At 46.3% G+C, this 24,948-nt stretch overlaps 1 protein-coding gene across 1 annotated transcript; it reads left to right on the top strand.

The window, feature by feature from the left end:
- Window positions 1-766: 766 nt before the first annotated feature.
- smad3b (SMAD family member 3b) lies at window positions 767-23,807 on the top strand. Its single transcript, XM_036968631.1, has 9 exons — window positions 767-1,221; window positions 4,075-4,268; window positions 14,011-14,145; window positions 15,766-15,840; window positions 15,933-16,013; window positions 16,802-17,014; window positions 18,406-18,543; window positions 18,818-18,962; window positions 23,163-23,807. Exons 1-9 carry the CDS (start codon window positions 1,016-1,018, stop codon window positions 23,284-23,286), a joined length of 1,311 nt encoding a protein of 436 aa, XP_036824526.1. The 5' UTR covers window positions 767-1,015; the 3' UTR covers window positions 23,287-23,807.
- Window positions 23,808-24,948: the final 1,141 nt, after the last annotated feature.

Genomic DNA, 24,948 nt, shown 5'->3' on the forward strand with positions numbered 1-24,948 from the left:
TTGCCTAGTTAAATAAAGGTAATAAAATAAAAGGCCCGACCCATTAGGTCGGTAGAAAAAGCCATGTCCACTAAAAGCTCTTTTTCTGTGCTTCTTCTTCTTATTTTTTTTTTTACAACTGCAAATCAAAGTTAGCGCCAAAACTGAGCGCAGATTCGACATCTGCAAGTATAGTTTTGATTCACAGAAGTCGCAATTAGTAAATGATTTACATTTATTCTCAAATGCATGCATGCAAATCTTATTGAATTTATTCACATATCATTCATTACCTGTTTGCAAGTGTTGTGAAATTTGTTCTCAAAATAAATTACATGTTTTCAAATATTGTTTGCAACCCCTTGAGCATAGCAGTTAACCCACTATCCGGTCGCCGAATATATCGATAAGGCAGCCCAGCTCTCTGATTCAGAGGGGTTGGGTTACATGAGGAAGACACATTTCAGTCGAATCCTGTAATGAAACAGGCAGGGAGCAGGTCTCGAACCCTCGACCTTCTGGGCCACGAGGTCCGGCGCGCTATCGACAGTCGCGCGCTATCGTCGCGCTATCGACAGAGTCGATATCAGCGCGTATAAACCCAGGGTCGTTACAATACATTCAGCCGGACAACTGACTAGCTATCCCCCTGTCTCAACCTTTATTTTACATGTGTAAATCATGCTTGTATAACATTCTTGTATAATTAAGTACTGATTCTACCGCTATAGAGGCAGAGAGCCAGACGGGGCAGAGAGGCAGGCGGGGAGGAGAGGCAGACGGGGCGGAGAAGTGGGGGGATGTTCATCTGTCTGCCCTTTATCTAAAGCCCTTCACAGAAGGAGAGACTGTCATTCAACGATTAGTGCCTAGAGCTATCCAACCAACAACATTTCAAGCCTGCTACCTTTCAACAAATAACGTTTTTTTTGTAAATTCTTATTCTTATTTGTAGTTCATTTCAGGAGGACCATAATGAACGTTTTATGGCCGAATACTGAAAACCGAGTGGATATTTACTGACCTCAATCTCAAGATGTCTATACTGCCATTCACTTTCCCGATTGTGAAGAGGCTTTTAGGCTGGAAAAAGGGCGAACAGATAAATGGACAAGAGGAGAAATGGTCTGAAAAGGCAGTGAAAAGTCTCGTAAAGAAATTGAAGAAGACAGGACAGCTGGACGAGTTGGAGAAAGCCATCACGACCCAGAATATCAACACCAAATGCATTACCATACCAAGGTATAGGACCCCCCCCCCCCCCACTGTAGTAACTCTCAGACAGGTAGCTAACCAGCTACTTAACTAGGCTATCTTCTGGTTATACTGTTGTGATTTAGTTAACTAGCTAGCAAAGCCAACTACACCACCAGTAAGTAACTACTTTATTTAACCTTATAACCATGAAAGATTTCATTATGTGATCAACAATGAGTATGCTTAAATTGGCATATGCATTTGGGTGCGTTCGTAATTTCGCTCTGGCTATCTACTCCGATTTCAGAAAACTCTTGTCTGAGTGTCCCAGAAAAACTGATGCGCGCTAAATAGCGTTTCAATCGGTGACGTCACTTGCTCTGAGACCTTGAAGTAGTGGTTCCCCTTTGCTCTGCAAGGGCCGCAGCTTTTGTGGAGCGATGGGTAAGGATGTTTCGAGGGTGACCGTTGATGTGTGTAGAGGGTCCCTGGTTCGAGCCCAGTAATGGGCGAGTAGAGGGACAGAAGCTATACTGTTACAGTAGGAAGGGGTTTCTTTGACCCCACCAAACAATACATGTTAGCTAGATTACAGACTGACTACAAACTGCAACCCAAATCAATGCTCTGTCAGTCCCTTCTTCTTTCTATGCTGCAGAGAGCCGGGTAGCCTGCCCTGCCCCTCTCCCAAGAGAGCCGGGTAGCCTGCCCTGCACTTCTCCCAAGAGAGTCGGGTAGCCTGCCCTGCCCCTCTCCCAAGAGAGCCGGGTAGCCTGCCCTGCCCCTCTCCCAAGAGAGCCTGGCAGCCTGCCCCTCTCCTAGGAGAGCCTGGTAGCCTGCCCTGCACCTCTCCCAAGACAGCCTGGTAGCCTGGCCCTCTCCCAAGAGAGCCTGGTAGCCTGCTCTGCACCTCTCCCAAGAGAGTCAGGTAGCCTGCCCTGCACCTTTCAAGTCCGCTCTGTCAGTCTGTCCATCATGGCATGATGTCAGCCAGCAGCAGCTTTGGGGGTCAATTTGAAGTTAAATCAAATTCTAATTCAATAATTGAAAAACTATTTCCAATTATTTTGCAATTATTTTGGTCAGCATTAAGTCAGTACCAGGAGATACCATCTAACCTGGTCATGTCCCCTCCTGTCTTGTTACATTCTACAAATACCTAATGTCCTGTCCACACACGTCTTGAGACCTGAGGGCTGGGTGGCTTCTGTGTGGTGGTACCTTCTGAGCCATTCACAGGACAGGACTACTGTTTAGACTGGAGAAAGAGTCCTTCCCCTCTCATGGGGAGAGAAAGAAGAGGGGAAGAGAGAGTGTCTGTGGGAAAATGGGATTCCCCAGAATGCTGTCTGACTAGTCTAACTTTAAGTTTTGTAAATATTGTAGTGCGTGTCTGAAAGTCAAGTGTGGGAATATCTGGCTGTGTGTGTGTGTGTGTGTGTGTGTGTGTGTGTGTGTGTGTGTGTGTGTGTGTGTGTGTGTGTGTGTGTGTGTGTGTGTGTGTGTGTGTGTGTGCGTGCGTGTGTGTGTGTGTGTGTGTGTGGCTGTGTGTCTCGGTGAGTAGTCTATTGCGGTATCGTGATACTGGTATTGTGACAACCCTAGTTTTAAACCATGGGTTAGAAACTAAACTAACAAGCTAAAAAGCTTGAGCTAGCTAACTAACAAGCTAACAAGCTTGAGCTAGCTAACTAACAAGCTAACAAGCATGAGCTAGCTAGATAATAAGCTAACAAGAGTGAGCTAGCTAACTAACAAGCTTGAGCTAGCTAACTAACAAGCTAACAAGCATGAGCTAGCTAGATAATAAACTAACAAGAGTGAGCTAGATAGATAACAAGCTAACAAGTGAGCTAGATAACAACCTAACACCCTCGAGCTAGCTAGATAGCTAGCACACGCTTGTTAGTTATCTACTTAGCTCAAGCTTGTTAGCTTGTTAGTTAGCTAGCTCAAGCAAGTTAGTAAGCTAGCACACAAGTTGGAGCTAGCTAACTAACAAGCTAGCGAGCCAACAATGTAACAAGCTTGAGCTAACAAGATAACAAGCTTAAGCTAACGAAAAAACAAGCTAACAAGCGGGAGCTAGCTAGATTTTACCTTTATTTTATTTTAAGAAGAGTGAGATAACAAGCTTGAACTAGCTAACTAACAAGCTTACATTTAGCTTTATTAGCTTTATAAAAAGCTAATAAGCTTGAGCTAGCTAACAAGTTTGAGCTTTCCAACTAACAAGTTTGAGCTTGCCAACTAACAAGCTAACAAGCATGAGCTAGCTAACTAACAAGCTAACAAGCTTGAGCTAGCTAACTAACAAGCTAACAAGCTTGAGCTAGCTAGATAACAAGATAACAACCTTGAGCTAACAAGCTTAAGCTAACAAGCTTGAGCTAACAAGCTTGAGCTAACGAGCTAACAAGCTTGAGCTAACGAGCTAACAAGCTTGAGCTAACAGGCTTGAGCTAGCTAGATAACAAGCTAACAGGCTTAAGCAAGCTAGATAAGAAGCTAACAGGCTTGAGCTAGCCACCAAGTTTGAGCTAGCTAACTAACAAGCTAACAAGCTTGAGCTAGCTAACTAACAAGCATGAACTAGCTAGCTAACAAGCTTGAGCTAACTAACAAGCTAGGCTACCAGAATTTCTTGCATGGGTATTCTCTCTTGTTGTGATGTGTGTTTTGTCCTATATTTTTTTTTTAATTTTAAATTTTGAATCCCAGGTCCCCGTCCCTACAGGAGGCCTTTTGCCTTCTGGTAGGCCGTCATTGTAAATAAGAATTTGTTCTTAACTGACTTGCTTAGTTAAATAATGGTTAAATCAATAAAAAATAAAAAAAAGTATTCCCCTTCTTCTAACATCCTTGCTGTCCCCCCCCTCCCCCTCCCCAACCCCCCAGGTCTCTAGATGGTCGTCTCCAGGTGTCCCATCGCAAAGGCCTTCCCCATGTCATTTACTCTCGTCTGTGGCGTTGGCCAGACCTGCAGTCGCCCCACGAGCTCCGGGCCATAGAGCTGTGTGAGTACGCCTTCCACACCAAGAAGGACGAGGTGTGTGTCAACCCCTACCATTACCAACGCGTCGAGACACCAAGTGAGTACTATGGTACTACTACAGAACTATGGTACAACTACATCTCTCTCTTTACTCTGATACTACTACAGTATTATGATACTACTACAGTACTATGGTACTACTACAGTACTATGGTACTACTACAGAACTATGGTACTACTACATCTCTCTCTTTACTATGGTACTACTACAGTACTACTACAGGACTATGGTACTACTACAGTACTATGGTCCTACTACATCTCCCTCTTTACTATGATACTACTACAGTACTATGATACTACTACAGTACTACTACAGGACTACAGTACTACTACAGTACTATGATACTACTACAGAACTATGGTACTACTACATCTCTCTCATTACTATGATACTACTACAGTACTATGGTACTACTACAGTACTACTACAGGACTATGGTACTACTACAGTACTATGGTACTACTACAGTACTACTAAAGGGATTATGATACTACTACAGGACTATGATACTACTACAGTACTATGGTATTACTACAGGACTATGATACTACTACAGTACTGTGATACTGCTACAGTACTACTACAGGACTTTGATACTACTACAGTACTATGGTACTACTACAGGACTATGATACTACTACAGGACTATGATACTTCGACAGGACTATGATACTTCGACAGGACTATGGTACTACTACAGTACTATGATACTACTACAGGACTATGGTACTACTACAGAACTATGATACTACTACAGTACCTTGGTACTACTACAGGACTATGATACTACTACAGGACTATGGTACTACTACAGTACTATGATAGTACTACAGGACTATTGTACTACTACAGGACTATGATACTTCTACAGTACTATGGTACTACTACAGTACTATGGTGCTACTACAGGACTATGATACTACTACAGTACTATGATACTACTACAGTACTATGGTACTACTACAGGACTATGATACTACTACAGTACTATGGTACTACTACAGTACTGTGGTACCACTACAGTACTATGATACTACTACAGTACTATGGTACTACTACAGGACTATGATACTACTACAGTACTATGATAGTACTACAGGACTATTGTACTACTACAGGACTATGATACTTCTACAGTACTATGGTACTACTACAGTACTATGGTGCTACTACAGGACTATGATACTACTACAGTACTATGATACTACTACAGTACTATGGTACTACTACAGGACTATGATACTACTACAGTACTATGGTACTACTACAGTACTGTGGTACCACTACAGTACTATGATACTACTACAGTACTATGGTACTACTACAGGACTATGATACTGCTACAGTACTATGGTACTACTACAGGACTATGGTACTACTACAGGACTATGATACTACTACAGTACTATGGTACTACTACAGGACTATGGTACTACTACAGGACTATGATAGTACTACAGTACTATGGTACCACTACAGGACTATGGTACTACTACAGTACTATATGATACTACTACAGTACTATGGTACTACTACAGAACTATGGTACTACTACAGGACTATGATAGTACTACAGGACTATGGTACTACTACAGTACTATATGATACTACTACAGTACTATGGTACTACTACAGGACTATGGTACTACTACAGGACTATGGTACTACTACAGGACTATGATAGTACTACAGTACTATGGTACCACTACAGGACTATGGTACTACTACAGTACTATATGATACTACTACAGTACTATGGTACTACTACAGGACTATGGTACTACTACAGGACTATGATAGTACTACAGGACTATGGTACTACTACAGTACTATATGATACTACTACAGGACTATGGTACTACTACAGTACTATGATACTCCTACAGTACTATGGTACTACTACAGGACTATGATAGTACCACAGGACTATGGTACTACTACAGTACTATATGATACTACTACATCTGGTGTGTTCTAACAGTCACTGTCTCTTTCCTTCATATCTTATGCTGATCTACTCCTTTCTATATCTATTCTATTGTATATTGTTACAGCTAAATAGCTAACAAAAGGTTTTCTGCATCGCACTGGCTTTCTACTTTGTCATCTTTCTTCATTCCTTGCGTCCCGTCTCCTCGCCTCCTATTGGAGGAGAAGGTTTAGACGTTTCTCCCCTCAGACCTGCTCGAATGCATTTTGGAAGTCATGCTCGGAGAGAGGAAATACCAATTGAGGAAATACCAACAACAACAAAAAAAATGAACAGTAAACATTGCACTCACAGAAGTTCCAAAATAATAAAGACATTACAGATGTCATATTATATCTATATACAGTGTTGTAATGATGTGCAGATAGTTAAAGTACAAAAGGGAAAATAAATAAACATAAATATGGGTTGTATTTACAATGGTGTTTGTTCTTCACTGGTTGCCCTTTTCTTGTGGCAACAGGTCACAAATGTTGCTGCTGTGATGGCACACTGTGGTATTTCACCCAGTAGATATGGAGTTAATAGATATGTCTTCTCTTGAAAGAAGGTCTGCCTAAGTCTGTACATAGTCAAAGCTTAAGTTTGGGTCAGTTACAGTGGTCAGGTATTCTGCCACTGTGTCCTCGCTGTTTAGGGTCAGTCACAGTGGTCAGGTATTCTGCCACTGTGTCCTCGCTGTTTAGGGTCAGTCACAGTGGTCAGGTATTCTGCCACTGTGTCCTCGCTGTTTAGGGTCAGTCACAGTGGTCAGGTATTCTGCCACTGTGTCCTCGCTGTTTAGGGTCAGTCACAGTGGTCAGGTATTCTGCCACTATGTACTCTCTGTTTAGGGACAGTCACAGTGGTCAGGTATTCTGCCACTGTGTACTCTCTGTTTAGGGACAGTCACAGTGGTCAGGTATTCTGCCACTATGTACTCTCTGTTTAGGGCCAGTCACAGTGGTCAGGTATTCTGCCACTATGTACTCTCTGTTTAGGGACAGTCACAGTGGTCAGGTATTCTGCCACTATGTACTCTCTTTTTAGGGTCAGTCACAGTGGTCAGGTATTCTGCCACTGTGTACTCTCTGTTTAGGGTCAGTCACAGTGGTCAGGTATTCTGCCACTATGTACTCTCTGTTTAGGGACAGTCACAGTGGTCAGGTATTCTGCCACTGTGTACTCTCTGTTTAGGGTCAGTCACAGTGGTCAGGTATTCTGCCACTCTCTGTTTAGGGTCAGTCACAGTGGTCAGGTATTCTGCCACTATGTACTCTCTGTTTAGGGTCAGTCACAGTGGTCAGGCATTCTGCAACTATGTACTCTCTGTTTAGGGTCAGTTACAGTGGTCAGGTATTCTGCCACTATGTACTCTCTGTTTAGGGCCAGTCACAGTGGTCAGGTATTCTGCCACTCTCTGTTTAGGGTCAGTCACAGTGGTCAGGTATTCTGCCACTATGTACTCTCTGTTTAGGGTCAGTCACAGTGGTCAGGCATTCTGCAACTATGTACTCTCTGTTTAGGGTCAGTTACAGTGGTCAGGTATTCTGCCACTATGTACTCTCTGTTTAGGGTCAGTCACAGTGGTCAGGTATTCTGCCAATATGTACTCTCTGTTTAGGGTCAGTCACAGTGGTCAGGTATTCTGCCACTATGCACTCTCTGTTTAGGGTCAGTCACAGTGGTCAGGTATTCTGCCACTATGTACTCTCTGTTTAGAGCCAGTCACAGTGGTCAGGTATTCTGCCACTGTGTACTCTCTGTTTAGGGCCAGTCACAGTGGTCAGGTATTCTGCCACTATGTACTCTCTGTTTAGGGCCAGTCACAGTGGTCAGGTATTCTGCCACTATGTACTCTCTGTTTAGGGCCAGTCACAGTGGTCAGGTATTCTGCCACTATGTACTCTCTGTTTAGGGCCAGTCACAGTGGTCAGGTATTCTGCCACTATGTACTCTCTGTTTAGGGCCAGTCACAGTGGTCAGCTATTCTGCCACTATGTCCTCTCTGTTTAGGGCCAGTCACAGTGGTCAGGTATTCTGCCACTGTGTACTCTCTGTTTAGGGCCAGTCACAGTGGTCAGGTATTCTGCCACTATGTACTCTCTGTTTAGGGACAGTCACAGTGGTCAGGTATTCTGCCGCTATGTACTCTCTGTTTAGGGTCAGTCACAGTGGTCAGGTATTCTGCCACTGTGTACTCTCTGTTTAGGGCCAGTCACAGTGGTCAGGTATTCTGCCAATATGTACTCTCTGTTTAGGGTCAGTCACAGTGGTCAGGTATTCTGCCACTATGTCCTCTCTGTTTAGGGCCAGTCACAGTGGTCAGGTATTCTGCCACTGTGTACTCTCTGTTTAGGGCCAGTCACAGTGGTCAGGTATTCTGCCACTATGTACTCTCTGTTTAGGGACAGTCACAGTGGTCAGGTATTCTGCCACTATGTACTCTCTGTTTAGGGTCAGTCACAGTGGTCAGGTATTCTGCCACTGTGTACTCTCTGTTTAGGGCCAGTCACAGTGGTCAGGTATTCTGCCAATATGTACTCTCTGTTTAGGGTCAGTCACAGTGGTCAGGTATTCTGCCACTATGTACTCTCTGTTTAGGGCCAGTCACAGTGGTCAGGTATTCTGCCACTATGTACTCTCTGTTTAGGGACATTCACAGTGGTCAGGTATTCTGCCACTATGTACTCTCTGTTTAGGGTCAGTCACAGTGGTCAGGTATTCTGCCACTGTGTACTCTCTGTTTAGGGCCAGTCACAGTGGTCAGGTATTCTGCCAATATGTACTCTCTGTTTAGGGTCAGTCACAGTGGTCAGGTATTCTGCCACTATGTACTCTCTGTTTAGGGTCAGTCACAGTGGTCAGGTATTCTGCCACTATGTACTCTCTGTTTAAAGCCAGTCACAGTGGTCAGGTATTCTGCCACTGTGTACTCTCTGTTTAGGGCCAGTCACAGTGGTCAGGTATTCTGCCACTATGTACTCTCTGTTTAGGGCCAGTCACAGTGGTCAGGTATTCTGCCACTATGTACTCTCTGTTTAGGGCCAGTCACAGTGGTCAGGTATTCTGCCAATATGTACTCTCTGTTTAGGGTCAGTCACAGTGGTCAGGTATTCTGCCACTATGTACTCTCTGTTTAGGGTCAGTCACAGTGGTCAGGTATTCTGCCACTATGTACTCTCTGTTTAGGGCCAGTCACAGTGGTCAGGTATTCTGCCACTATGTACTCTCTGTTTAGAGCCAGTCACAGTGGTCAGGTATTCTGCCACTGTGTACTCTCTGTTTAGGGCCAGTCACAGTGGTCAGGTATTCTGCCACTATGTACTCTCTGTTTAGGGCCAGATAGCATTCTAGTTTGCTCCTCCTGCTCCGCTCACTCTTTTGATTTCCGTGAAAGTCCAGCTGAAACTGTTTTGGCGTTGCCCTGTACCATTACTGTTCCAGAATTGTACAGGTTGACATTAGCTGACTCAGAGTCCTCGTCTTCTAATTTAATGAGTTTCCAACCATTTCTAACACCCCCCCCCCCCCCCCTCTAGACAGAGGGGTAGTTTGTTAATATAGCACTGCGCCATGCCAGGGGATGGTCTGTATGGAAGATTAAGTTGCATACATTCACATGTTTGTAGTAGTCAGCTAAAAGTGTTTGTTTTTCACATTTATTTAAATAGGCAAGTCAGTTAAGAACAAATTCTTATTTTCAATGGCAGCCTACCGGGGAACAGTGGGTTAACTGCCTTGTTCAGGGGCAGAACAACAGATGTTTACCTTGTCAGCTCTGGGATTTGATCTTGCAACCTTTTGGTAACTAGTCCAACACTCTAACAACTAGACTACGCTGCCGTCCAGTCTCTAGATTGTCCATGAGGAGGTTATTTTTTGTTCTCTTTCCGTGCCTTGTAATGCCATCTGCACAGAGGGAGGAGGCTTCAAAGGCCTCTGCATATGGTTGGGGGGTGGGGGGTGGGGGGGGGGCTGTGTGACTCTCCTGCCATTGTTGGGCTCAAGGGCTTTGAAACCTCTCACTTCACACCTCAGTGCTAACTGAAGTTGCAGTCAGATATGTTCTGTCCTAGCAAGCTTGGTAGCCTTAATTAACTTAGCATTCAGTCCTTATAAAGTAAAATAGATTATTGTAATTTATTTCTCTCCTTGGCTTTATAAAAGTAGCTTCAGACTAAACATTACTCACTCAGTTCCAGGTTGGATGGTGTTTTCAGGTTTCTGTTATGCTTCTTTTTCCAGTCCTTGGGTATAAGTCCTTTGGAAGTCTGAATCCTTCCAGGTAATTCTTTCCAAAATCAGGTTTGGAGTTTTGATTTGGAATGAAGGTTATGTTGGTTAGGGTAACATCCTGTATGTGTCCTGGTGACATAGTGAAGGTTATGTTGGTTAGGGTAACATCCTGTATATGTCCTGGGGACATAGTGAAGGTTATGTTGTGGAGGGTAGTATCCTGTATATGTCGTGGTGACATAGTGTTGTAGAGGGTAGTATCCTGTATATGTCCTGGTGACATAGTGTTGTAGAGGGTAATATCCTGTATATGTCCTGGTGACATAGTGTTGTAGAGGGTAATATCCTGTATATGTCCTGGTGACATAGTGTTGTAGAGGGTAGTATCCTGTATATGTCCTGGTGACATAGTGTTGTAGAGGGTAGCATCCTGTATATGTCCTGGTGACATAGTGTTGTAGAGGGTAGCATCCTGTATATGTCCTGGTGACATAGTGTTGTGGAGGGTAGTATCCTGTATATGTCCTGGTGACATAGTGTTGTAGAGGGTAGTATCCTGTATATGTCCTGGTGACATAGTGTTGTAGAGGGTAGTATCCTGTATATGTCCTGGTGACATAGTGAAGGTTATGTTGGTTAGGGTAACATCCTGTATGTGTCCTGGTGACATAGTGACAGTTATGTTGTAGAGGGTAATATCCTGTATATGTCCTGGTGAAATAGTGTTGGAGAGGGTAGTATCCTGTATATGTCCTGGTGACATAGTGTTGTAGAGGGTAGTATCCTGTATATGTCCTGGTGACATAGTGTTGTAGAGGGTATTATCCTGTATATGTCCTGGTGACATAGTGTTGTGGAGGGTAGTATCCTGTATATGTCCTGGTGACATAGTGAAGGTTATGTTGTGGAGGGTAGTATCCTGTATATGTCCTGGTGACATAGTGTTGTAGAGGGTAGTATCCTGTATATGTACTGGTGACATAGTGTTGTAGAGGGTAGTATCCTGTATATGTCCTGGTGACATAGTGTTGTAGAGGGTAGTATCCTGTGTATGTCCTGGTGACATAGTGTTGTGGAGGGTAGTATCCTGTATATGTCCTGGTGACATAGTGTTGTAGAGGGTAGTATCCTGTATATGTCCTGGTGACATAGTGAAGGTTATGTTGTAGAGGGTAGTATCCTGTATATGTCCTGGTGACATAGTGAAGGTTATGTTGTAGAGGGTAGTATCCTGTATGTGTCCTGGTGACATACTGTTGTGGAGGGTAGTATCTTCTATATGTCCTGGTGACATAGTGGAGGTTATGTTGTGGAGGGTAGTATCCTGTATATGTCCTGGTGACATAGTGTTTTGGAGGGTAGTATCCTGTATATGTCCTGGTGACATAGTGAAGGTTATGTTGTGGAGGGTAGTATCTTGTAAATGTCCTGGTGACATAGTGTTGTAGAGGGCAGTATCCTGTATATGTCCTGGTGACATAGTGTTGTAGAGGGTAGTATCTTGTATATGTCCTGGTGACATAGTGTTGTAGAGGGTAGTATCCTGTATATGTCCTGGTGACATAGTTTTGTGGAGGGTAGTATCTTGTATATGTCCTGGTGACATAGTGTTGTAGAGGGTAGTATCCTGTATATGTCCTGGTGACATAGTGTTGTGGAGGGTAGTATCCTGTATATGTCCTGGTGACATAGTGTTGTAGAGGGTAGTATCCTGTATATGTCCTGGTGACATAGTGACAGTTATGTTGTAGAGGGTATTATCCTGTATATGTCCTGGTGACATAGTGTTGTAGAGGGTAGTATCCTGTATATGTCCTGGTGACATAGTGTTGTGGAGGGTAGTATCCTGTATATGTCCTGGTGACATAGTGAAGGTTATGTTGTAGAGGGTAGTATCCTGTATATGTCCTGGTGACATAGTGAAGGTTATGTTGTAGAGGGTAGTATCCTGTATATGTCCTGGTGACATAGTGAAGGTTATGTTGTAGAGGGTAGTATCCTGTATATGTCCTGGTGACATAGTGCTGTGGAGGGTAGTATCCTGTATATGTCCTGGTGACATAGTCAAGGTTATGTTGTGGAGGGTAGTATCTTGTATATGTCCTGGTGACATAGTGTTGTAGAGGGTAGTATCTTGTATATGTCCTGGTGACATAGTGTTGTAGAGGGTAGTATCCTGTATATGTCCTGGTGACATAGTGTTGTAGAGGGTAGTATCCTGTATATGTCCTGGTGACATAGTGTTGTGGAGGGTAGTATCCTGTATATGTCCTGGTGACATAGTGTTGTGGAGGGTAGCATCCTGTCTATGTCCTGGTGACATAGTGTTGTAGAGGGTAGTGTCCTGTATATGTACTGGTGACATAGTGTTGTAGAGGGTAGTATCCTGTATATGTCCTGGTGACATAGTGACAGTTATGATGTAGAGGGTATTATCCTGTATATGTCCTGGTGACATAGTGTTGTAGAGGGTAGTATCCTGTATATGTCCTGGTGACATAGTGTTGTGAAGGGTAGCATCCTGTATATGTCCTGGCGACATAGTGAAGGTTATGTTGTGGAGGGTAGTATCCTGTATATGTCCTGGTGACATAGTGACGGTTATGTTGTAGAGGGTAGTATCCTGTATATGTCCTGGTGACATAGTGACAGTTATGATGTAGAGGGTATTATCCTGTATATGTCCTGGTGACATAGTGTTGTAGAGGGTAGTATCCTGTATATGTCCTGGTGACATAGTGTTGTGAAGGGTAGCATCCTGTATATGTCCTGGCGACATAGTGAAGGTTATGTTGTGGAGGGTAGTATCCTGTATATGTCCTGGTGACATAGTGAAGGTTATGTTGTGGAGGGTAGTATCCTGTATATGTCCTGGTGACATAGTGTTGTAGAGGGTAGTATCCTGTATATGTCCTGGTGACATAGTGTTGTGAAGGGTAGCATCCTGTATATGTACTGGTGACATAGTGTTGTGGAGTGTAGTATCCTGTATATGTCCTGGTGACATAGTGTTGTGGAGGGTAGTATCCTGTATATGTCCTGGCGACATAGTGAAAGTTATGTTGTGGAGGGTAGTATCCTGTATATGTCCTGGTGACATAGTGTTGTGAAGGGTAGCATCCTGTATATGTCCTGGCGACATAGTGAAGGTTATGTTGTGGAGGGTAGTATCCTGTATATGTCCTGGTGACATAGTGACGGTTATGTTGTAGAGGGTAGTATCCTTTATATGTCCTGGTGACATAGTGACGGTTATGTTGTAGAGGGTAGTATCCTGCATATGTCCTTGTTTAAAGAACTAACTGTCTGTCTGTCTGTCTGTCGGTCGGTCGGTCGGTCGGTCGGTCGGTCTGTCTGTCGGTCGGTCGGTCCCCTCCTCCCCACTTCAATTCAAAGAGCTTTATTGGCATAGGAAACATATGTTTACTTTGCCAAAGCAAGTGAAGTAGATAATACGAAATTTACAGTTAACATTACACTCAAAAGTTTCAAAAGAATAAAGACATTACAAATGTCATATCGTTGGCTGTGTACAGTGTTATAACAATGTCTCTCTGTCCTGCTCAGTCCTCCCTCCTGTCCTGGTTCCTAGACATACAGAAATCTCTACAGAGTGTCCTATTTTAGACGACTACAGCCATTCTATCCCTGAGAACACCATCTTCCCCGCCGGCATCGAGCCACAGAGCAACTACATCCCAGGTGAGTCACACAATTGAGCCGGGCCGAGCTATACTGTGCTGGTCTGGTTGCTCTTCCGCCATTTTTAATTCCAGGAAACATCCTGGAACCAATAACAGACATGACCCACTCTTACCCACAGCATGAACAATAACAGACATGACCCACTCTTACCCACAGCAGGAACAATAACAGACATGACCCACTCTTACCCACAGCAGGAAAAATAACAGACATGACCCACTCTTACCCACACCATGAACAATAACAGACATGACCCACTCTTACCCACAGCATGAACAATAATAGACATGACCCACTCTTACCCACAGCATGAACAATAACAGACATGACCCACTCGTACCCACAGCATGAACAATAGCAGACATGACCCACTCTTACCCACACCATGAACAATAACAGACATGACCCACTCTTACCCACAGCAGGAACAAGTAACAGACATGACCCACTCTTACCCACAGCAGGAACAATACCAGACATGACCCACTCTTACACACAGCATGAACAATAACAGACATGACCCACTCTTACCCACACCATGAACAATAACAGACATGACCCACTCTTACCCACACCATGAACAATAACAGACATGACCCACTCTTACCCACACCATGAACAATAACAGACATGACCCACTCTTACCCACAGCAGGAACAATAACAGACATGACCCTCTCTTACCCACAGCAGGAACAGGTAACAGACATGACCCACTCTTACCCACAGCAGGAACAATACCAGACATGACCCACTCTTACCCACAGCAGGAACAAGTAACAGACATGACCCACTCTTACCCACAGCAAGAACAAGTGTACCCTGAGGTCTTCTGTAGCGTGCAGCCGTCTTGGAGGAAGTTGTTGCAATAAATTCAATAAACTACATGAACTTAGGTTAATGAACCTCAGTAGATTGGCCACTTGGTGTGAGGCTATGATCTCATGAGTATTGATATTATTACAATGCCTCTTAAGCCAAGTTCAGACGGGACAGAACTATCCCGGTTCAGACAAGACAGCCGAACATCAGGAGAGACAGGACAAAACTATCCCGGTTCAGACAAGACAGCCGAACATCAGGAGAGACAGGACAAAACTATCCCGGTTCAGACAGGACAGCCGAACATCAGGAGAGACAGGACAAAACTATCCCGGTTCAGACAGGACAGCCGAACATAAGGAGAGACAGGACAGAACTATCCCGGTTCAGACAGGACAGAACTATCCCGGTTCAGACAGGACAGAACTATCCCGGTTCAGACAGGACAGAACTATCCCGGTTCAGACAGGACAGAACTATCCCGGTTCAGACAGGACAGAACTACCCCGGTTTAAAACGTTGGTACGTAGAACCGCTGACATTCAGATCAAGAAGACAGACTCTGTTTGAGACCGTTTCCATGGTAACGATGTCTCTTTACGATGACGTGATTCATATTTGAATCAAAGTAGCTCCTTGTAGCGAGGTGTTGTAACGGGCAGTATCGTGTAAATAGGGGTGTTGTGTGAAGTTCATGTGATGGTTGTCTGAACGTCATGTGACTGTCGTGGGACGGTTGTCTGAATGTCATGGGAATGTTGTGGGAATGTGACGGTTGGGTTTTTGCCTGTTCCAGAGACCCCTCCTCCTGGGTATCTGAGTGAGGATGGAGAGGCTAGCGACCACCATCTTAACAACCTGATGAACACAGGTCAGACCACACGCACGCACGCACGCACGCACGCACGCACACGCACACACACACACACGTGTCCATCCTGACCCTGTTGTCTCTCTCTGTAGGCTCACCTAGTAACCTGTCACCAGAATCACCTTGTAGCCTGTCATTAGAATCAGCCTCACCAACACACAGCACTAACCTGGGTAAGGAACAACTGATTTTAATAGTAGTTTGGCTGGCTGGTTAACTGGCTGGCTGGTTAACTGGCTGGCTGTCTGGTTAACTGTCTGTCTGTCTAGTTAACTGTCTGTTTGGTTAACTGGCTGGCTGTCTGGTTAACTGTCTGTCTGGTTAACTGTCTGTCTGGTTAACTGTCTGTCTTGTTAACTGTCTGTCTTGTTAACTGTCTGTCTTGTTAACTGTCTGTCTTGTTAACTGTCTGTCTGGTTAACTGTCTGTCTTGTTAACTGTCTGTCTTGTTAACTGTCTGTCTGGTTAACTGTCTGTCTTGTTAACTGTCTGTCTTGTTAACTGGCTGTCTGGTTAACTGGCTGTCTTGTTAACTGGCTGTCTGGTTAACTGGCTGTCTTGTTAACTGTCTGTCTGGTTAACTGTCTGTGTCCACAGACCTATAACACATCTAATAACACCTGATGGACTCTCTCTCTTTCTCTCTCTGTCTCTCTGTATCTCTCTCTGTCTCTCTCTCTCTCTCTCTCTCTGTCTCTCCCTCTCTCTCTTTGTCTCTCTCTCTCTCTCTCCTGTCTCTCTCTCTCTCTCTCTCTCTCTCTCTCTCTCCCTCTCTCTCTTTGTCTCTTTCTCTGTCTCTCTCTCTCTCTCTCTCTGTCTCTCTCTGTCTCTCTGTCTCTCTCTCTCTCTTTGTCTCTCTCTCTCTCTCTCCCTCTCTCTCTTTGTCTCTCTGTCTCTCTCTCTCTCTCTGTCTCTCTGTCTCTCTCTCTCTCTCCCTCTCTCTCTCTCTGTCCCTCTCCAGACCTACAGCCGGTAACGTACTGTGAGTCAGCGTTCTGGTGCTCTATGTCCTATTATGAGTTGAACCAGCGTGTGGGCGAGACCTTCCATGCCTCCCAGCCCTCTCTCACTGTCGACGGGTTTACAGACCCCTCCAACTCAGAACGCTTCTGTCTGGGACTACTGTCCAACGTCAACCGCAACGCTGCTGTGGAGCTCACACGCAGACACATAGGTACAGTACCACCCTGACCTGACCCTAACCTGACCTGACCCTAACCTGACCCCGACCTGACCTGACCCTAACCTGACCCTGACCTGACCCTGACCCCGACCTGACCCTAACCTGACCCTAACCTGACCCCGACCTGACCCTAACCTGACCCCGACCTGACCCCAACCTGACCCTAACCTGACCCTGACCTGACCCCAACCTGACCCCGACCTGACCCTAACCTGACCCCAACCTGACCCTGACCTGACCCCGACTTGACCCTGACCTAACCCCTACCTGACCCTGACCCTAACCTGACCCCGACCTGACCCTAACCTGACCCTGACCTGACCCTAACCTGACTCTGACCCTGACCCTAACCTGACCCCGACCTGACCCTAACCTGACCCCGACCTGACCCTAACCTGACCCTGACCCTAACCTGACCCCAACCTGACCCTGACCTGACCCCGACTTGACCCTGACCTAACCCCTACCTGACCCTGACCCTAACCTGACCCCGACCTGACCCTAACCTGACCCTGACCTGACCCTAACCTGACTCTGACCCTGACCCTAACCTGACCCCGACCTGACCCTAACCTGACCCTGACCCTAACCTGACCCCGACATGACCCCAACCTGACACTGACCTGACCCTAACCTGACCCCGACTTGACCCTGACCTGACCCCAACCTGACCCCGACCTGACCCCAACCTGACCCTGATCTGAACCTAACCTGACCCTGACCTGACCCCAACCTGACCCGACCTACCACACCTACCACCATTACTGTACCGTTACACACCTACCACCATTACACACCTACCACCAATACACACCTCATTACACACCTACCACCATTACACACCTACCACCATTACTGTACCATTACACACCTACCACCATTACACACCTACCACCATTACTGTACCGTCTCTCTCTCTCTCTCTCATGTTCCTCTCCCTCTCTCTCAACCTTCCTCTCTCTCTCAACCTTCCTCTTCCTCTCCCTCTCTCTCTCATTCCTCTCCCTCTCTTCCTCTTCCTCTCTCTCTCTCTTATCTCTCCCACCCTTCCTCCCTCTCTCTCTCTCTTGCTCCTCTCCCTCTCTTTCTCTGGTCTCTCTCAAACTTCCTCTTCCTCTCTCTCTCTCTTATCTCTCCCACCCTTCCTCCCTCTCTCTCTCTCATGTTCCTCTCCCTCTCTCTCAACCTTCCTCTTCCTCTTCCTCTCTCTCTCTCCCACCCTTCCTCCCTCTCTCATGTTCCTCTCCCTCTCTCTCAACCATCCTCTTCCTCTCACTCCATCCTCTTCCTCTCTCTTATCTCCCCCACCCTTCCTCCCTCTCTCATGTTCCTCTCCCTCTCTCTCAACCTTCCTCTTCCTCTCTCTCTCTCTCTCTCTCTAGGCCGGGGTGTGAGGTTGTACTACATCGGAGGAGAGGTGTTTGCAGAGTGTCTTAGTGACAGTGCCATCTTTGTCCAGAGTCCCAACTGTAATCAACGCTACGGCTGGCACCCTGCCACTGTCTGCAAGGTCCCTCCAGGTATACACACACACACACATACACACACACACACACACACACAGTCACACACACACATAGTCACACACACACACTCACACACACACACACACACAGTCACACACAGTCACACACACACACAGTCACACACACACACACACAGTCACACACAGTCACACACACACACACACAGTCACACACACACACACACACAGTCACACACACACACACACGTTAACATGTTTTATTTCCTGATGAACATGTCTGGACATAGTGTGATGTGATTTCCCCTCAGGCTGCAACCTGAAGATATTCAATAACCAGGAGTTTGCAGCTCTGCTGGCCCAGTCGGTGAACCAGGGCTTTGAGGCCGTCTACCAGCTCACCAGGATGTGTACCATACGCATGAGCTTCGTCAAGGGCTGGGGCACCGAGTACCGGTAAGGACTACCACACACAGACGTAGTAACCTGAAGCACCGCCACACCGGGTCATTTTCTAATTCTGTTTTTATACCGTGAAGAAGAACGCTATTCTTTTGTCCACGTGACGCTACAATACGTTGAGTTTCCTGGGGAAGCTGTGAAGCCTGGGGGAAGCGGTGAAGCCTGGGGGAAGCGGTGAAGTCTGGGGAAGTGGTAAAGTCTGGGGAAGTGGTGAAGTCTGGGGGAAGCGGTGAAGTCTGGGGAAGCGGTGAAGCCTGGGGGAAGCGGTGAAGCCTGGGGGAAGTGGTGAAGTCTGGGGGAAGTGGTGAAGTCTGGGGAAGTGGTGAAGTCTGGGGGAGCTGTGAAGTCTGGGGAAGCTGTGAAGTCTGGGGATGCTGTGAAGTCTGGGGATGCTGTGAAGTCTGGGGAAGCGGTGCAGTCTGGGGAAGCTGTGAAGTCTGGGGAAGCTGTGAAGTCTGGGGAAGTGGTGAAGTCTGGGGAAGTGGTGAAGTCTGGGGGAAGCGGTGAAGTCTGGGGAAGCTGTGAAGTCTGGGGAAGCGGTGCAGTCTGGGGAAGCGGTGAAGTCTGGGGAAGCTGTGAAGCCTGGGGAAGTGGTGAAGTCTGGGGAAGCTGTGAAGTCTGGGGAAGCTGTGAAGTCTGGGGAAGCGGTGCAGTCTGGGGAAGTGGTGAAGTCTGGGGAAGCTGTGAAGCCTGGGGAAGTGGTGAAGTCTGGGGAAGCTGTGAAGCCTGGGGAAGTGGTGAAGTCTGGGGAAGCTGTGAAGTCTGGGGAAGCGGTGAAGCCTGGGGAAGCGGTGAAGTCTGGGGAAGCGGTGCAGTCTGGGGAAGTGGTGAAGTCTGGGGAAGCTGTGAAGCCTGGGGAAGTGGTGAAGCCTGGGGAAGCTGTGAAGCCTGGGGAAGTGGTGAAGTCTGGGGAAGCTGTGAAGCCTGGGGAAGTGGTGAAGTCTGGGGAAGCTGTGAAGTCTGGGGAAGCGGTGAAGCCTGGGGAAGCTGTGAAGCCTGGGGAAGTGGTGAAGTCTGGGGAAGCTGTGAAGCCTGGGGAAGTGGTGAAGTCTGGGGAAGCTGTGAAGTCTGGGGAAGCGGTGAAGCCTGGGGAAGCGGTGAAGTCTGGGGAAGCTGTGAAGCCTGGGGAAGTGGTGAAGTCTGGGGAAGCTGTGAAGTCTAGGGAAGCTGTGAAGTCTGGGGAAGCGGTGCAGTCTGGGGAAGCGGTGAAGTCTGGGGAAGCTGTGAAGCCTGGGGAAGTGGTGAAGTCTGGGGAAGCTGTGAAGCCTGGGGAAGTGGTGAAGTCTGGGGAAGCTGTGAAGTCTGGGGAAGCTGTGAAGTCTGGGGAAGCGGTGCAGTCTGGGGAAGCGGTGAAGTCTGGGGAAGCTGTGAAGCCTGGGGAAGTGGTGAAGTCTGGGGAAGCTGTGAAGCCTGGGGAAGTGGTGAAGCCTGGGGAAGCTGTGAAGCCTGGGGAAGTGGTGAAGTCTGGGGAAGCTGTGAAGCCTGGGGAAGTGGTGAAGTCTGGGGAAGCTGTGAAGTCTGGGGAAGTGGTGAAGCCTGGGGACGCTGTGAAGCCTGGGGAAGTGGTGAAGTCTGGGGAAGCTGTGAAGCCTGGGGAAGTGGTGAAGTCTGGGGAAGCTGTGAAGTCTGGGGAAGCGGTGAAGCCTGGGGAAGCGGTGAAGTCTGGGGAAGCGGTGCAGTCTGGGGAAGCGGTGAAGTCTGGGGAAGCTGTGAAGCCTGGGGAAGTGGTGAAGTCTGGGGAAGCTGTGAAGTCTGGGGAAGCGGTGAAATCTGGGGAAGCTGTGAAGTCTGGGGAAGCTGTGAAGTCTGGGGAAGTGGTGAAGAATATTGTAGTCTGGGCCTATATACAGTAGTTAATATGGGCAGAATATTGTAGTCTGGGCCTATATGCATTAGTTAATATGGGCAGAATATTGTAGCCTGGGCCTATATACATTAGTTAATATGGGCAGAATATTGTAGTCGGGGCCTATATACATTAGTTAATATGGGCAGAATATTGTAGTCTGGGCCTATATACATTAGTTAATATGGGCAGAATATTGTAGTCGGGGCCTATATACATTAGTTAATATGGGCAGAATATTGTAGTCTGGGCCTAATTACATTAGTTAATATGGGCAGAATATTGTAGTCTGGGCCTATATTCATTGGTTAATATTGGCAGAATATTGAAGTCTGGGCCTATATTCATTAGTGTTCCAGAGGAAGATAATGTAGAGAGGAGGGAGTAGAAGGATGATGGGTCCTCCAGAGGAAGATAATGTTGAGAGGAGGGAGTAGAAGGATGATGGGTCCTCCAGAGGAAGATAATGTAGAGAGGAGGGAGTAGAAGGATGATGGGTCCTCTAGAGGAAGAGGAGGGAGTGGAAGGATGATGGGTCCTCCAGATGAAGAGAATGTAGAGAGGAGGGAGTGGAAGGATGATGGGTCCTCTAGAGGAAGAGGAGGAAGTGGCAGGATGATGGGTCCTCTAGAGGAAGAGGAGGGAGTAGAAGGATGATGGGTCCTCTAGAGGAAGATGATGTAGAGAGGAGGGAGTAGAAGGATGATGTGTCCTCCAGAGAAAGAGAATGTAGAGAGGAGGGAGTGGAAGGATGATGGGTTCTCCAGAGGAAGAGGAGGGAGTAGAAGGATGATGGGTCCTCCAGATGAAGAGGAGGGAGTAGAAGGATGATGGGTCCTCTAGAGGAAGAGGAGGGAGTAGAAGGATGATGGGTCCTCCAGAGGAAGATAATGTAGAGAGGAGGGAGTGGAAGGATGATGGGTCCTCCAGAGGAAGAGGAGGAAGTAAAAGGATGATGGGTCCTCCAGAGGAAGATAATGTAGAGGAGGGAGTGGAAGGATGATGGGTCCTCCAGAGGAAGAGGAGGGAGTGGAAGGATGATGGGTCCTCCAGAGGAAGATAATGTAGAGAGGAGGGAGTGGCAGGATGATGGGTCCTCCAGATGTTTAGCTTTCCTCCATAACATGGATAATAATATGATTTTTTGTATTTATTTCACCTTTATTTAACCAGGTAGGCTAGTTGAGAACAAGTTTTCATTTGCAACTGCGACCTGGCCAAGAATAAAGCAAAGCAGTTTGACACAAACAACGACACAGAGTTACACATGGAATAAACAAACATACAGTCAATAATACAGTAGAACAAAAGAAAACAAAAAGTCTATATTCAGTGAGTGAAAATGGGGTGAGATAAGGGAGTTGGCAATAAATAGGCCATGGTGGCGACATAATTACAATATAGCAATTAAACACTGCAACGATAGATGTGCAGAATATATAATAATATTCTGATCAGAGTAGAGCTTCGCATCATCCCATGGCTTCATGTACATAGCAGAAATATCACTGAAATATTCAACTTCCTACACGTCACCTTCTATATTGAAACAGCCATTTTTATTGGTTGTTGAAGAGCAGATGGACAGCACATTGTTCAGGTCAGTCATCTAGAACGCCAAACGTACGATTCTGCAATCATGAGCTGGTGTGCACGTGTGTGTTCATCCATTTCAGCCTGTTTTTGGGAGTCGAGCAAGAGTCGACTCCTTCGAGTCAAACCGCAGGAGTCTGAGTCGACTCCAAGAATCCTGGATTTGTGCAACCACGAGGAGGAAGGAGGATAAAGACAGGAAAAGAGAGTGTGTGTGGTCACTTTGCGTGTGCGCTCTGCGGCGGCGACAGACTTGGAGAGGAGGGAGAGAGCGAGAGGATGGGGGGGATAGGGTGTGAGACGGCGGGAGAGAGAGAGAGTTGACTAACGGGGGAGGAATGTAGGAGACAGAGGATGTGGGGGAGGGAGGGACAGAGGTGATCGTGTTCAGACGGACTAGAGTACATGGAAGGGGATTCCCACTGGACTCTCCCTGGCCTCACTGCCTTGAGTCATGTTTCAAAACCACAACTAGCAAAACAGACTTCATAGAACCACACAAGATGTAGGTAGAACAATTTAACTTAAGAGTTCAGATGTAGGCTAAACATCAGTTAAACAGACATGAGATTCCACTTCTTCTTGATAAAAAAAAAAAAGGTTTGATTTATGAAATGTTATTGATTCAAGTTGATGTTGGTTGAATTGTTATCTGTAATGTTTACTAGCTAGTGATTAAGCAGGTTTGCTGTGTTGCTGTTTTATACAAAAGATGAACACATTTTCATTAATCTCCCTCTCCCTCCTTCCCTCAGGCGACAGACCGTAACCAGCACCCCTTGTTGGATTGAGCTGCACCTCAATGGCCCCCTCCAGTGGCTGGATAAAGTACTGACACAGATGGGCTCCCCCAGCATCCACTGTTCTAGTGTCTCCTAAATACACGCACACAGGTGCGCAGACAGAACAGTCATTCTGGACCTTTTCTCTCATGGCTAACTAACTTACTAGGAAGTTTGAAAAGACAGGCTGAGTGGGCCGGGGAAGCTTATATTCATGATCTCGCCTTGACTGACAGCTCTTTGAAAGCCGATGTCAAGCAACTTGGATGCAGTGAGCAGTGTTGGGAGTAAAATCATCATCAGCTAATGTGGTGATACACAAGGTAACTCAAACAGCATTGAAAATGCATCAATTATGTCAACAACAAAAATTCATACATCCACCATTTGGCATGTCCCTTGTGATGCAGTTCACAGCAGCACTGACGGATGTGTTGACATGACAACTGCATCTGAGTTTTGAACAACCCTTACCCTCCTTTTGTTCCATGTTGGCTGAAGACCTAGCTAGCCAGTCACTAGCTAACACCAGACATAAAGACCTAGCTAGCCAGTCACTAGCTAACACCAGACACAGATGAAGACCTAGCGAGCCAGTAACTAGCTAACACCAGACATAAAGACCTAGCTAGCCAGTAACTAGCTAACACCAGACATAAAGACCTAGCTAGCCAGTAACTAGCTAACACCAGACATAAAGACCTAGCTAGCCAGTCACTAGCTAACACCAGACACAGATGAAGACCTAGCGAGCCAGTAACTAGCTAACACCAGACATAAAGACCTAGCTAGCCAGTAACTAGCTAACACCAGACATAAAGACCTAGCTAGCCAGTAACTAGCTAACACCAGACATAAAGACCTAGCTAGCCAGTCACTAGCTAACACCAGACATAACGACCTAGCTAGCCAGTCACTAGCTAACACCAGACATAAAGACCTAGCTAGCCAGTCACTAGCTAACACCAGACATAAAGACCTAGCTAGCCAGTAACTAGCTAACACCAGACATAAAGACCTAGCTAGCCAGTAACTAGCTAACACCAGACATAAAGACCTAGCTAGCCAGTAACTAGCTAACACCAGACATAAAGACCTAGCTAGCCAGTCACTAGCTAACACCAGACATAACGACCTAGCTAGCCAGTCACTAGCTAACACCAGACATAAAGACCTAGCTAGCCAGTAACTAGCTAACACCAGACATAACGACCTAGCTAGCCAGTAACTAGGTAACACCAGACATAACGACCTAGCTAGCCAGTCACTAGCTAACACTAGACATAACGACCTAGCTAGCCAGTCACTAGCTAACACCAGACATAACGACCTAGCTAGCCAGTCACTAGCTAACACCAGACATAACGACCTAGCTAGCCAGTCACTAGCTAACACCAGACATAACGACCTAGCTAGCCAGTCACTAGCTAACACCAGACATAAAGACCTAGCTAGCCAGTAACTAGCTAACACCAGACATAACGACCTAGCTAGCCAGTAACTAGCTAACACCAGACATAAAGACCTAGCTAGCCAGTCACTAGCTAACACCAGACATAACGACCTAGCTAGCCAGTCACTAGCTAACACCAGACATAACGACCTAGCTAGCCAGTCACTAGCTAACACCAGACATAAAGACCTAGCTAGCCAGTCACTAGCTAACACCAGACATAACGACCTAGCTAGCCAGTAACTAGGTAACACCAGACATAACGACCTAGCTAGCCAGTAACTAGCTAACACCAGACATAAAGAC

Source organism: Oncorhynchus mykiss, chromosome 30 (assembly GCF_013265735.2).
Source record: "Oncorhynchus mykiss isolate Arlee chromosome 30, USDA_OmykA_1.1, whole genome shotgun sequence".
Taxonomy (NCBI): domain Eukaryota; kingdom Metazoa; phylum Chordata; class Actinopteri; order Salmoniformes; family Salmonidae; genus Oncorhynchus; species Oncorhynchus mykiss.

Bases quoted from the DNA above. Each gene is read 5' to 3' on its own strand.
- smad3b (XM_036968631.1), top strand. From the start codon at position 1,016: ATGTCTATACTGCCATTCACTTTCCCGATTGTGAAGAGGCTTTTAGGC. The intron at 1,222-4,074 runs GTATAGGACCCC...CCAACCCCCCAG, and splicing joins AAATGCATTACCATACCAAG to GTCTCTAGATGGTCGTCTCC. The intron at 15,841-15,932 runs GTCAGACCACAC...CTCTCTCTGTAG, and splicing joins TAACAACCTGATGAACACAG to GCTCACCTAGTAACCTGTCA.